At 40.1% G+C, this 14,936-nt stretch overlaps 1 protein-coding gene across 1 annotated transcript in view; it reads left to right on the top strand.

Moving 5' to 3' along the window:
• marchf5 (membrane-associated ring finger (C3HC4) 5) overlaps nt 1-14,805 on the top strand; it is a 32,853-nt gene extending 18,048 nt beyond the window's left edge. The window contains exons 2-6 of the mRNA XM_026932931.3: nt 1,712-1,914; nt 8,930-9,060; nt 9,846-10,029; nt 11,375-11,541; nt 12,715-14,805. Coding sequence (XP_026788732.1) covers nt 1,712-1,914; nt 8,930-9,060; nt 9,846-10,029; nt 11,375-11,541; nt 12,715-12,831 — 802 coding nt within the window. The 3' untranslated portion in view covers nt 12,832-14,805. The remainder of the gene's footprint in view (nt 1-1,711; nt 1,915-8,929; nt 9,061-9,845; nt 10,030-11,374; nt 11,542-12,714) is intronic.
• The last annotated feature ends 131 nt before the right edge of the window (nt 14,806-14,936 follow it).

Genomic DNA, 14,936 nt, shown 5'->3' with positions numbered 1-14,936 from the left:
ATTGTCCGTTAGGGAACATGGGTGCAAAAACAGTGAAAGATGGGCAGGACAGGATTAGATATGAATCATGTTAGCATGAGTATGGATTATTTCTTTCTATTGTCTAAAGTGTTAACTAAAGCTTTCAGACCTCATCCATTGAATGCATGTTAAAAGCACTTAACACATTGGTAGGTTTTTTTTCTTTTTCATTTTCTCTGTAAACTTCCATACTTAATATTAGTTGTTGATAATCGTTTACTTATTAGTGCTCATGATAGTTTACGTATTAGAGCTTTTTGTCCTGTTCTCATTTGTTTCTTTGGATTGCCAGTCATAAACTTTGCTACCCAGTAAAACAGTACATTAACATCTGTACCTTACAGGTACAGTAACATCTGTACCTTTATCCAGATGTTAAATGTTATGGCTGTGTAATGTGTAGATTAGTGATTAAGAGGGCTAAAGAGGCAAGAAAATAAGAGGCCTGGACTTTACCTCCAAGTTTCCAGCAACAAAGCAACATGGGAATTTGGGTTGGGGTGTGACATGTGGGGCTTGTCCAGTTTGTGACTCATCACCACTCTGTACACGGAGTGCAGGAGAGGTGTTCCTGTCTTCAGCTTGCTGGAAATGGTGCCTCACAAAATGAAAATAGCTGTGCTTTTGGGGTTATTTTGGTGGATTGTTTTTATTTTTCATTGGATTGATGTTTGACCTCTATTCTTTGATCAAAAAGCAGGAAATTGCATTTATGAAGTGGCAAGCCACAGTGCTTGCCAAATCTGCCTTGATGAGCTTAATGGGCTTTTCTTTGTATGTTCATTTTTTCCCCCCTCTTTCTTTCTCTTCGTGATGCTGAGCTAATGATATTTTTTAACTTGTGCTTAGTCACTGACGCAGAATCCTGGGCTGTCCTTCCAGTGCTGCTCTGTAATGATTCTTGCTCTCATTCTGTCTTTTTTTTTTTTTTTTTATTCTGCCTCCCTTCCTCTTTTGCTCTTTTTCCTTGTTTTTAAGTAGGCAGGTGGCAATGGTAGTTTCTTTTTTTGGTGTTCCAGTCACTCATACAAAAGTGAGCCATTACTTGACTCATTTTTTCTGGTTTTGTAAGGTGACTTTGCTTTCCTGATAGAGCAGAACAACACTTTGGTTTTCTCACTCTTATCTCATTCTGAAATTGTGGTCAAAGCTGGTAAAGACAGACAATACAACTTTTCCAAAAACATTCAGAAATTTCAATTAAAATTAAAATGCAAACGTTGCGAAACTTCTTTGAATTATGGCATTTGTAATGTACTGTTAGGGCTAGGGTCAAGTTCAACAGGGTTTTTCAAGGTAATGTGCATCTGGAGAGGAGCCAAAATACCAACACACCCACAAGAAGGTACTTTTCCCTCTCCTCCCAAACTGGCTGTGTAGTGCTACAATTACCTAGGGTTTATGCATAATAAATGCCAGTAGTGATTCACAGGCATTTTAATTTTTCCTCCTTGTGTATTCAGTTGTCTACGTCATTTCAAACACCTGCTAGTAGAAAATTACTTGTATTAACTTGAAAATGTTTTGTTATTCAACAGAAAATGAAGCCCCTAAATTGTGTGGGCACACGTCGTCTTCTGCTACTATTACCGGACAAATCAGTCCTTGCTCTGGAGTATTTTGACAGCTGAATTGAAATTGTGATAGAATATACATTTCTCATTGTTCTCTCAACCCCTCTGTTGTGCAGGAGTTGCTGGGTGTGTTTTGCCACAGATGAGGATGACCGCACTGCTGAGTGGGTGCGGCCGTGCCGATGCCGTGGCTCCACCAAGTGGGTGCACCAAACCTGCCTCCAGCGCTGGGTGGACGAGAAGCAGCGGGGCAACAGCACAGCACGCGTGGCCTGTCCTCAGTGCAACGCCGAGTACCTCATCGTCTTCCCCAAGCTGGGTATGCGTAATGCTGCTATTGAATTTTAAGCACCAAACACAAAGATCACAAGACATTACATAGCTACACATCTGTCGAATAGTCACTTCTACCCTGGGATGTTTTTGTCGTTTACAGTGGTGGACTTAAGCGAGTGTAATGATCAGGACAATCATACCTGACAATTTTGTCATTCGACGTTGATTAAAGTCCCATTCTAAACAACTCTAAACCTAAATCTTTTCCACAGCTATAATCTTCATTTAAAGTTTTGCGATTGGTTACATTAGTATGTTGGGTAGGAACCTCCAGGCTACACATACTGCCCGCATGATGGAGACACAGAATCAGAGCCTGGAGCCCGAGTCAAGGCCAGCACTAGCTAAAACACAGTATACAAAATATATTACTGGGTGACTAATGCACAGGAATTTGGCCTCTGTCTAACCTCATATTTATAGCCCAGTGAAACATGAAGTCAGAGATGACTGCCAATAATGAAGAAGAAGATATATTTTGATGAAGTTTTTTTCCCCTTACTTTCTTAATCCTTCCTTTGAATTAAAGATTTTCTTTATTTTCAGTGTTTACGTTTCAGTGTTCATGATGCACATTTGGTGGGAATTTTTTGTCTTGGGGGTTTTGGCCAAAAGTTTAGATCGTCAGTTTGGTGACCCACACAAACTACAATGAGTAAACCCAGACATGTGAACTAAATTCTTTTGACAGTAGAATGGAGAGATGAGGTAAATTCACCTTGAAGTTCTTGTTACAAGGGCAGGAGAAGAATGTTTGAAAGAAAAACACGTCCTGTTATACTGTCTGGATGTGTCCAGTATAAAATGCAGCTTCCAGGGAAAAAAAAAACAAAACAAAATATGACAAATGGACAGTTTAAGCCTATAGCCTCCCAACTTTTAAGAATAATGCCAGTGGCCACTTGTGAGTACAACACAGCAGCATAGTACTGCAAAATGAGATACTGCTATGTTATGAAGCCCTAATCTCTACCACTGTGGGTCCAGGGTCTTTCCCACAGGGAGGTCACTTAGCGATTAAAGAGGTCTGCGTGTGCTCCAGTGCCTCATTTCCTTATCCTTTGTGAGGAATGCTGTCCACATGGCGCAGCCTTATTGTTTTCCAATCCTCTTCCTTTCAACTTCAATCAAAATGTGATTTTCCATGTTATTCAGTTATTCTTTTCCTATGGTGGCTTTTCCCATGTTTTCCTTCATTGTCTCAGTTTGATTCCTCAGCTAAGATGGTTCATGCCAGAGTGTTTTCAGGAATAAGGAGGCTTCCTAGGAAAGAGTCATCTTTTGTGTCCATAGTGAATCCTTGCTGACACAACAAGGTCTTTAGCTGTCTCTATTCCGTATCAAACAACCAATAAACCTGTCAGCACTTTCAAAATCCCATTGTGCATGTAACACGTATAGGTGAGCTTTTTTTCTGATGGATTATAGTTGAGTTAGAACAGGAAATTATAAAGCTTCAGGCGAGGTTGCCTAATCCACCCCTGCTGTTGTTTTGGGGTTATTGGCAGCTCCTGGTCAGAGTGAGCCATGATGAGTAGATAGTGTGTGTGTCTGCTGTGGCAGTAAACAGGCACTGAGCTATTTATAGTGCGTTTGCTGTGCTGCCCGACATGATGTGCTGTATCTGCTGGGCACGACTAACACTGGCAGCTAATGCACAGTCTGGTCATTCTGTCACACTGTTTAACTCTACTTGTCTGCCTCTGTCTGCCTGCCTTTGTCTCTGTTTGTCTCTCTGTATTTCTCTCTCATTTTTCTCTCTCTCTTTTCTCATGTCTCTCACTCTGTCCTTGTGTGTCTCTTTCTCTCTGTCTCTGTCTGTCTTTCTCTCTCTCTCTCTGTCTGTGTCTCTTTCTCACTCTCGTTCTGTGTCTGTCTTTTTCTCTCTGTCTGTCTGTCTTTCTGTCTCTCTGTCTTTTTCTATCTCTGTCCCTGTCTTTCTCTTCCTTACACACAGCTAAATGATTGATCTTAAGATGCGTACCAAGGACATAGGACTCATCTAGGGATGTAAAGGCCTTTACAGTTATTCATGGTCATAGTGATCCTTTACTGTGCTAATCTTTTTTATTTAAACACATTATAACACATTTATATGGAATTATATAATTCTTGTACTGATATCATCCACTAGAGAGCTTAGGATAATAATGTGAATGTTCATTTCCCATTTTTGTGTAAATCCAAACTGTGGATTTTATTCTGCAGTGAGCAGATGTCATCTCTGATTCTATTAATCGCCCACTCTAGATGAGTATGCTTTTCAGTCTCGGTGATTTTTCTCAGTTTTTATCCCCATGTGTTGCAGACAGTCTTGGTGCCTCGATGCAAATGGATCGGATAACCTTCAGACTGCCTTACTAAAACCCTTCTTTTTGCTCTCTCTCCATTTCCTTTGTTCTTGTCTACTTGTCTGGCTGTGTCGGGCTCATGTTGGTTTATTTCTGGATAATGCTGTCTGTATCATTTCACCTCCTCATCTGTGGCCAGCTGTGAAATTGCACTGCATGTGTGATCCATTCACCTTGCAAAAGAAAGGCGTCGGTGGGGAGAGGAGGGAGACAGAGCGGGCACGAAGGCTGCCTTTGTCTCAGTTTTTTCTAAGTTAAGTTTTCCCAAGCGGTTAAACATTTCCTTCTTCAAATATTCTGGCTTGAATGTCTGCCAGTGAATATTTGATTTGGGACTTGAGATGAATTTGAAGAAGGAGATTTCCTGTTGCTGTGCAGGAGTACACAGTGGATGGGCACACGTGAAAGAACAGGCAGCTTCACGTTTAATGAGAGAAGATGCACGAGTCCTGACCGTAACTGAGTCGTACTGTCTTTGATGAGCTAACTGTAAAGAAGAGCGATCTTAAAGCAGACAGACTGACAGGGCTTAATTATTTTGCTCACCTTTTTTTTTTTTTAGCCAGATGCTCTTATAGAAAGGGAGGGCAAGGAAGAATAATGGACTCGTACTGCAAGATGGATCCCAGCAAACAACTCCACCTCCTGCTTAGGTGCTATATGAAACGACTCTAGATCTGATGAACCACTTAAAACTTAAGCCTAAAAATAATCAGCAAACACAGCTGACTTTTACTGATCAGAGTGCTGACAGAAAGAGAAAGGACCGCATCTAGCGCTGTCAGCTTTATGCTTTATTACTGTTCCAAGCATACACGATGCATTAACTCTATGCTGATCAAGAAATTACTGGAAGTGGTGTACATGCAGCAGATACTGCACCTAAATAATGTAGAGAATTTGTATTTTTAATTTTATTTTTACTTGATTCCAAACCACTTAGTTTTTAAAACTGTATGTACCAAATGGTCCTCATACCATTGAGTTCTGCAGTGAGGTTTGGGGTTTGTGCAGGAGTGTGTACATGAGGAGTGGAATACTGAAGTATGGCACTTCATTGGCAAACACCCTGCAGCAGGTCTGGAGATGCTTTCACTTACTACACATCAGTTTACACACAAAATTAATGTGTAGTAAATTTCTGTGAATTACCCTATATTGTGAAATAAAAAGGTACTATTATAGGTACGTTTTTTTCCGCTTGAGGAATCTCAAGAGCAGGCCACCAAAGGAAGCACAGTAATCCTTAAAGTGTAACTTTGTGTAAATTAATTTTCAAGGTACACTACATCCTCTAGGTCACTGGTTAAGTGGGGTGCATGAATAAACTTTGTTGCAGTGGTGGTCACTATATCACTATAATTATCAAAAGTAATTATATTTATTATTGAGTTCTTACGGTTATTAGCCTATTTGACTGCTCACTTGAATTGAAGGGGTTTAATGCAAACCTTAATAACCCAAAAACAAGTTGATCTGCAAGTATAGTGGAAAATTCAGTTATAGAAAGCTCTACGGCTGCAATAAATGCCCAAACTATTACTGTACACATTTAAATAATGAGACTAATATTTAAATAGTTGGATTATGTTTGGAGGGGGTGCATGAAATTTATTGGATGCAAAAAGTTTAAGAACCCTGGCTCTAGGTCTTCTGACTAAAAAAGGTACACTCCACCTCAGTGACCAACTGTATTGATTTTCTGAGCACCATTCTATTTAGTGTTTTTTTTTTTTTTTTTTTTCTTTTCCCCCCCCACCAAGTTTCACAATGTTCCTGTCTTGCTAATGACTGAGTTTTGAGATGGATTATATAAGTCACTCGCTGCTCTCGCCACTCTGGATGAACACTTTGGCACGAGTCTAAATTAAGGGCCCAACACTGATGGGGAGTCTTCAGTGAAAAAATAATTTTTCTTTCTTACATTTATGGTTCATCATGAGTTGCGTCACTTGGCAGTTTTTGGTCAGGTTAAGCCTAGGCTTTAAGTAAGACCAAAAAAATGACGTTGAGGTTTCCTGTAGCTGTCGTCAGGTGGCCAATATCAGGGACAAAAAGTTTTTGTAGACAGCCAGCTGCTGGCACATAGCGGCTGGAAACACTTTTTCCATCAGCCCGGGAGCTCAGGGTGGCTCAATTTGCACCCGCTTTTAAAAACGATGTTAATTATGGAATCTGTGGCCGGCAGTAGAAACAAATGGCTCAGCTTTTCCTTTTTCCAATAGCCATTAGGGATGACTCCCACCCCCAGCCTCCCCACAGTGCCATGCTGTAATGCTTAGACAGGAAGAAAGAAGCAGAGATTCCGGCACTGTCATCAGAGATGGATGGATCTTCCAGTGAGGGATATTGATGAGCTTGGCACAGGCAGGTATGGCTTAAAGCACTGCCCTGCAAAGTGGCTACATTGATAATGTCTAAATGCAAAGACTCTCCAAGCTCAGAAATACTTAGGAGATTAAATTTGAGTGTTTTTTTTTCTTCTCCGAGCTCATTAACATTACAAATGGAGGACACAGTGTTAGCTTTGGGTATTTTTGAGTGCCCATGTTTATCACCTTTACTATTTGAGGGCTAATACAGGTTTGCTCATTCAAATTCAGTGTTTTTTTTTCCCTTCTTGTTTTGTTTTTGTTTGTTTGTTCTTTTTTTGTTTTGTTTTGTTTTTTGTTTTTTTGAGATCATTCAATAAGGGGCTCTTCTACCTCTTTGAGTCATATGCTTTCATAGTTTCCCAAGTTACAGTGCCAGTACCAATATATTAAGTGACTCATGGCAGAAGTTGGTATATTTGACCACTTATGGTAAACTCTCATAATTGGCCCCTTAGACATTATGAATATGTTTGTGTTTTTTACTGTGGCTGGCAGTGAGAATAGCTGTCATTGTAGCACTGTAGAGAGGACTTAGAAAGCACCTATTTAAACCTGCGAATTTGTGCATGTGAGTGGAGTCGACGCTGCAGGACATTTTGTCAGCATTGTAGGAGAAAAGAAGGATATGAACTGAAAGGGGGGCGCGCACCAGTGTCGGGAATGCTCAATTCTTTCCTTGCCAGTCTGTGGTGCCATGGCAACAGTGCCACACAATCTGCTTTTTAAAGGGAAGGAGCAGCCGGAGTTTCATTCAAACCAGTCTGCGTAAGATTAACAGCTCTGTCCTTCAGTAAATCACATCATGTCCTTGGACTGAAAAATGATTCTCTTCTTCCTGCTTCAGATACATTCAGTTTTGAAAATGGTGCTACTGAAATATTCTCGTGAAGAGTTAAACCCTTACTTAAATACTCTGTCAACTTGCAGCACCCTTTTCACAGCCAACTTGGCTTCTCCTATATATGAAAAGAAGGCTAGTGCTGTTTCTAGACACCCCCCCCCCCCCCCTTTTTTTTTTTAAACATATGAAGTGGTTATAAATGTGTTAGGATAGAGGGGGAAATCAGGTTGCCTGCTGGTAACATGGCATATGTCTTACTGAGCTGCTCGAGAATGTGAGTCAGAGAGGAAGAGATGGAAAGTGAAGGATATAGAGTGTAGCTCTGAATTCATTAATGCTGAAATGAATGCATCCTTCCTTTATAAAGTGCTGTAAAAGTAGGCTTTTAGCATTATGGGATTTTCCAACCAATGGTATCAGTGGAAGTGTTGGTGACTTTTATTATGTACCTGGATTTCCACTGGCATTTATAACTATGCATAAATTGCAGAGTAATAATAGACAATCAAGGAGCGGCAGTCAATCAACCTCACCTAGTTGCAGTCAGTACCAGTAAATTTACATTCCATTTGAAGTGATTCACTGTCCATTGTATGTGTGTGGAATTTAGACAGAAGCAGGCTTCATGTGTTTCCCCATTGCTTCAGTATTCAAATCATCACAGTGTAATGTCTTCATAATGAATGGCAAACAATATTTCTCTTAATGTACTCTTAACACACCCACATCCACTCAGGAAGGACACATTTCTGATCAGTCATGTTACAGCAGGAAAGCACGAACTACGCAGGGCAGGGCTGGAAACCATTGGTCTAAAGAATGCAGTAGTGAGAGTGCCTGGTACTCACATGATCAGCTCATGTGAAAATACTAGCATCATCCTAGTAAGAGTTTATTACATAGTACTATATAGTGGTGGTGATGGTTGTGTTCTGTTCCCAACCCCAGTGCTGCAGCATTAATTTTAAATTGTAATATTTTTCCCCAGGTTTGGGTTATGTAAGAACTGTGCAGTCCTGCTTCCTGCCAGTTTGTAGACTGAATAAGTTCAGCATCAGCTAGTAAACAAGGAGAAGGTTATCTACTGAGCATGTGCTAAGTGCCAGAAAAAAGATTTGCTGCCCCCTGCTGGAGAGGCAGACCCTTCTATGCCCCTGTCATCTGGTTCTTCCTATTCTCTTCCTCTAGTCCTTTATGTAATACCAGTGGTGCTAAACCTGTCCTTTTAGTACTGATGTAGTGGACCCATTGTCCAGTCAGTGTCTGTCTAAAAAATTTGCAATGAACTGTAATGAACACCTTAAAAATCCCAATTAAGAATAACTGCAATCCTGCATCATGTATTTGTTGAATAAAGGTATTTGCTGCAGTATTTTTGAGAAATAATTAGTCTCTAAGTCTCTGTGTGTCTCTCTGTCTCCCTCTGTGCAGGGCCCATTGTGTATGTGCTGGACCTGGCAGACAGGCTCATCTCCAAGGCATGCCCGTTTGCTGCCGCTGGCATCATGGTGGGTTCCATCTACTGGACTGCGGTCACATATGGAGCAGTCACAGTGATGCAGGTGAGCACACATGGACAGACACCTGCCTGATCCATCCTGATGCCCTCCTTCTGGTTGGAGCTTTCATAGGTTGAGATCGCTCGCTGCTGCTAGGGGCGGCCCCACATGGACGGCCTTAGATCATTGGGATTGCTGGGGATGGTGCCACTTGGGGGCCATGGAGATGGCTTGGGGATCTCATATGGGGAGTTGTACTGTGATGGCTTGGGGATCTCATATGGGGAGTTGTACTGTGATGGCTTGGGGATCTCATATGGGGAGTTGTACTGTGATGGCTTGGGGCTGCGATTGCTGTGGTGGCTTTGGGGCTGCGCTTGCCATGATCAGCTTTGTACTCAGGACTCCATCAGTGGACAGTTGATAGGTTTAAAAAAAAAAAACAGATTTCTTGTGAAAACTGTGATGAATTTACTGGTTGCACAACTGCACTATTTGTCCATACACCATTATAGAGGGGATCTATTTATAATTGCAATATCTGTTCGCACCAAGATAAGGATGGGTTCCCTGCTGAGTCTGGTTCCTCAAGATTTCTTCCTCATATCGTCTCAAGGAGTTTTTCCTTATCACAGTCGCCTCTGGCTTTCTCATTAGGAATAAATTCACATATTTACAATTTCTTTTGGTTTAATTTAATTTGAATGTATTTCTTTCTGTAAAGCTGCTTTGTGACAATGTCCCTTGTTAAAAGCACTATACACATAAAATTGAATTGAAGTTTAAATTTACATTCAGGAAATAAAATGTGCAAGATTTAATGGCGTTGCCGGTTTTTGTTCTGACAGGTGGTTGGCCATAAGGAGGGGCTGGACGTGATGGAGAGGGCTGATCCACTGTTCCTCCTTATTGGACTGCCCACCATCCCCGTTATGCTCATTCTGGGAAAGATGATACGCTGGGAGGACTACGTGCTGCGTCTGTGGAGGAAGTATTCCAACAAGCTGCAGATCCTCAACAGCATCTTCCCAGGTTAGAGTCCCATCCATGCCTGCTGTCTGAGTGTCTGCTTCTGCGTTTTCTTGCTGTAGCTTACAGAATATCTGTGCTGGGAAGTGCTGTATGAAACACTGCATTGGGAAGAGTGCTATAAGATTAATATCTTTTCACAATATCTATCTACTAATCACCTGAGAGCAGTCTTGAGAAAAACTACTGCATTAGCTCTTGCGGACTATTTCCAATACAGTGCTGTGCAGATCGTACGAATGTTTGACAGGAAATGATTTGCTGTGTCGCACATAGTCTAAAACAGCCCAGGTTTCTTTAAATCAGCCATCAGATCTCAACTGTGAATGAGTTTTGCATTGATTGTTTAAGGAAAATGTCAAGGGAGCAAATCAATTATTCACACATTTATTGAAATGTATGAGCCAGAACTCAAATCCCCAAACACACCATCTGACCTTATATATACCTACTCTTGCAGTATGTAGGGTGTGTATAATAAAAAAAAAAAAGTGGGCTATGAAGAATAATGTTATTGTTGTTGTTGTTGTTATTATTATTATTATTATTATTATTATTATTATTATTGTAAGTAATGCTTAAAACATGACAGGTTGTGCTGTTGGAGGAAAACAGTCATGCACAGGGTGGTGTGACGTGGCCTGGCATGAAGTGGAATTACTGGTTTTCCTATAACAGCAGGTCCTAAAGTGTTTTATTCCTCTTATGCCACAGTGATTTGTCAGTGATAACAAAATGTAATTTATAAATGAACAACAAATCATGGGAAATTCTTTTATAGTTACATTTAATGTTCCAATATGTCAGGGGTCATTTTACCACAAAACGAAAAACTTACTGTTACTAAGCGCTGACACTCGAAACTCCTTTCATAATTGTGTAATAAGTGCCCCCTCACAGAAGGTTTCACCATATCAATGTTTGTTTATGCTAATGTTTTTTTTTTTTTAGGACAAAAAAAAATTTGATTTGATTTGTGTTGATCATCTGCCATACAAGTCACTGTGAATGAGCTGTTATGATAGAAGCAATAACATATTACAACCATGACAGGTGGCACTACTGTCCGAGCTGTGCTGTTATAGTAAATTAATCAACACATTCTGATTTGAGAATACAACAGCGCTGTGGTATAATTAGACTTGCTTGATGTCAGCACTTTACTCTGCACTTTTATCTCCGCACACTCTGTCAGACCTCTCATATATATATACTTGAGGATTGCAGGTGGGTAATTAGGCAAGTTGACTGACATACAGTGAAATTTTCAGATGTATAATTAACACCATCAGTAAAGCAGTAATTGATGCCTTATTTATTTTGAATCCGGACCACCCGTGTTTTGCAGGGATTGGTTGTCCAGTTCCCAGAATCCCTGCTGAGGCAAGTCCGTTAGCCGATCATGTATCAGCCACTCGGATCCTGTGTGGAGCGCTGGTGTTTCCCACCATCGCCACCATCGTGGGCAAGCTCATGTTCAGCAGAGTCAACTCCAACCTGCAGAGGACCATCCTGGTAGGCTGGAAACCTTTATTTTTAAAATGCTCATCCAGGTCAATGTCTGGTAGTAGTAAATAAGTATGATTGGACTTGTGTTTGAGTCTCACAGATCTCTTCCATGTGAATTCATCAATTCATGGATGGACAACATGGCATATAAAATGACAGAAAATACTTGAAATTTTCACAATGCACGATCATTGTGGCAATGGTCAGTTTTGCTAGAGAAAGACAATTCCGCAGCTACTTTTTGGTTAGTGTTATGAAAATAGTGACAATGTAATGCTCTTTGGATGTATAGCACAGCACTGTTTAATTGTCAATTCTGATTGGTACGAAGGTGTTAATTTTCTATAACAGCAGCTCTGACAGTAGTTTCAGCTGCACTTGAAACCACAGTTTTATTTTAATGCACTCCTTTTAAAACGTTATCATTACTATAGTAACAGCTTGCACAAGAACATGTATTACAGGCATTCAATATAAATGGATGTTTAAAAATGCATAATTGTAGACATGAAGTTTTCTTTTTAGCATTTTTTTTGAAGGATTCCCCAGCATACATGCTTCTTAAATATATCGCTTTAACTTTGTTTTTTGGACATGGCTTTATGGTTTCTCTGAAACTGATGTGCTTTCAACTGTGCTTTTAGTCTTATTAACTTTAAGAGAAAGAAAATAAGAGGCTGGTGAGAAACAACTGTTTAGAGCTGCTATAACATAAGCGATGGAGTAGGAACTAACTTGTCTCACAAATGTTTCACAGCATCAAAGCTAACTATAAATGTTCTTTAATAAATAAGATATTGGTAGTGTTGGCAAATAGCTGTGGTGTAAGAGGAATAAAGCACTTCAGGAAATGCAGTTATAGGAAAATAATCTACTTCAGGGTGGTAACAGTAATTACGCTGTGTCAGGCTGTATTACGCCATCCCACTGTGGATTATTTTCCTTTAACAGTGCACCCTGTCCTGTTTTTTATTACTTACATAATGTATTGTAATAATATGTTGCCCGCCCTAAACCTAGTCAGCTTTAGTGCAGATTAGTACTAGTAAACCATCTTAAATATATATAGACAGTGCTCTTGAAAAATGACTGAATTGGAGACATTAGTTCTCACATCTTGTCTCCAATGTCCTGTACAGAAGCAATTATAGTGGATCACAATGCTTCCTCTTTCTGCAGGGTGGCATTGCATTTGTGGCCATTAAGGGTGCATTTAAGGTGTACTTCAAACAGCAGCAGTACCTCCGCCAGGCCCATCGTAAGATCCTCAACTTCCCCGAGCAGGAGGAGGCCTGAGTGGCCGAGAGCCAATGTCCACAGCCCTTTACAGACAGAGACATCACCGAGACCTCCATGCCACCTGCACCATGTCGTGTGCGTGCGTGCGTGTGTGTGTGCGTGTGCTGCAGAGCGAATACAGATGACTGCTGCTGGAACAGGCTTTACCCCAGCTGCTACGACTTGAGGAATGTGTATTTGAGAGGAGAAGAGTGGACAGAGTGATGGATGTTGCAGCACACACTGATGCATTTCTGATTCACGTAAGCTGTTCAGTCTTGTCTCTCCCTGAGAATGTGATTTTTTTTTTCTCTCTCTCTCTCTCTCTCCTCTCTCCATGTGTACTAGTAAAGATTCAGACTTTGTCTCCTGTGTTATAATCAGAGCTGGGAGAGGTTCCTTCTTTTCTGTATTTTTTAGGTTGTGGTACTTTTAAATTAAGAGTAGGACATGTGGAATTATAAAAGAGTTTTATGTGAATAAATGACTGATTTTATAAACACTACTCTGATGGTGAGATGGATTAGAAATATTGCCTTTTGGTGATGACTCTTTCAGTGCTGACTGGGTGACATTAATGATTCAGTGACTCTGCTGTATAAATGTATACTTGTAGCAGCATGTGCTCAGCCTACATTACATTTTAATAGAGAAAAACACTGGGTTTCTGGACACACATTGAGGCTAGTCTGAAACTAAAATTTTTAATCTACAATGTATTTTCAGTTTAGACTAGTATTAATGTGCGTCCAGAAACCTGTCTCAGTTGTAAAATGATCAGAGATGCTATTAGAGCTGGAGTATCACATCTACACTATGACTAATGTAAAATCTTTCTGCAAGCTTGAAAAGCCTCCATCAGTTTGGTACAATTAAGTTATGATGAAAATGCAAATTACTAGTCAGTTTTGATATTCTAGAGAATCGTGAGAATGTGCAACATACAAAAAGGGACTAGGTGTCTCATTGCTCACCCAAAAAAAAGCTTTATTTCTAAAGAATAATTTATTTGAAGGTCAGATTTAAGATGTTATTTAGAACTAACATCTCCAAGCTGACTAATTTCTGGTGCTGTTTAATGATCTAAAAGAAAATGAGTCCCTGATGACCCCGTGAATAAGATTACTCTGTGATCACATCACCATGTGGTTTGGAAAATCAAACTCCCGGAAAAGCCATTGTCTCTGATGTATGGACAGTGTTTCTGGGCGAGCTGCATCACTGTCCCAACCTTCACTCACTCTTCACGATCCTGACTACAATGAACTGGAAGTGCTTATTCCATTTCTTCATGCTATGCCTGAAAGTTACGCTTCTTTCCAAGATGAAGTTCCATGGTTTACTACAGGACAGATAGCTTGAGTGCATTATTATACTGAGCGTTGTGAGATGTTTATCATGCCTAATGGATGATGGATCTAAGTGACTTTCTATCCATGTGATCACTACTAATTTTGTGCATCTGTGATTACCATTTATATATGATCAGAACAGAGGGAGTGTTGCTATCAGTGTATAACATAAAAATGGAGGGATTTTTTTGGGGGGGGAAACAGCACACTAGTAACAGCTGACTGCAGTGTGAAGGATGACAGCCCTGTGCTCAGCTTTTACAACCTGATGCAGTCACTTCAGCCCTTAATGCTATGTAGCTGCTTTAGCAGGTTTTTAATATTACCTGGTATAGCACTTGTTATACACTTAACACAATTGATCTAATCCAGAAAACATGTAGAAAATGTTCATGCACTTAGAAAAAATGTTTGATAAAAGCCACTGGCTTATCTTTATCCAACTGGTTATTGTCATTTCCAGCCAATAGTCATTTAATCACTGTGTCTAACAAGTTCTTTGAATACGTTAGAAATCTGGCTCACCATAATGCCAAACACAAGCAGTGATGTATAAATGTATAACTTGTATATACAGAAATTGCTTCTGAATTTACAGTTATGGTTGATTTGTGAATAAATGTATTTTTCCAATGCTTGACTATATGGCTTATGGGCTTTTTTAGAAACTGAAGTCCAACTATATAATTTCCAAAGAACTAATGACCTGTATGATGGTGGTGCTGATGATGTGCTGTGTTATCTGTGGATCTTTGGAAATTTGTGTTGATC

Source organism: Pangasianodon hypophthalmus, chromosome 3, assembly GCF_027358585.1.
Source record: "Pangasianodon hypophthalmus isolate fPanHyp1 chromosome 3, fPanHyp1.pri, whole genome shotgun sequence".
Taxonomy (NCBI): Eukaryota; Metazoa; Chordata; class Actinopteri; order Siluriformes; family Pangasiidae; genus Pangasianodon; species Pangasianodon hypophthalmus.
This window is presented reverse-complemented; position numbering and strand designations above follow the sequence as displayed.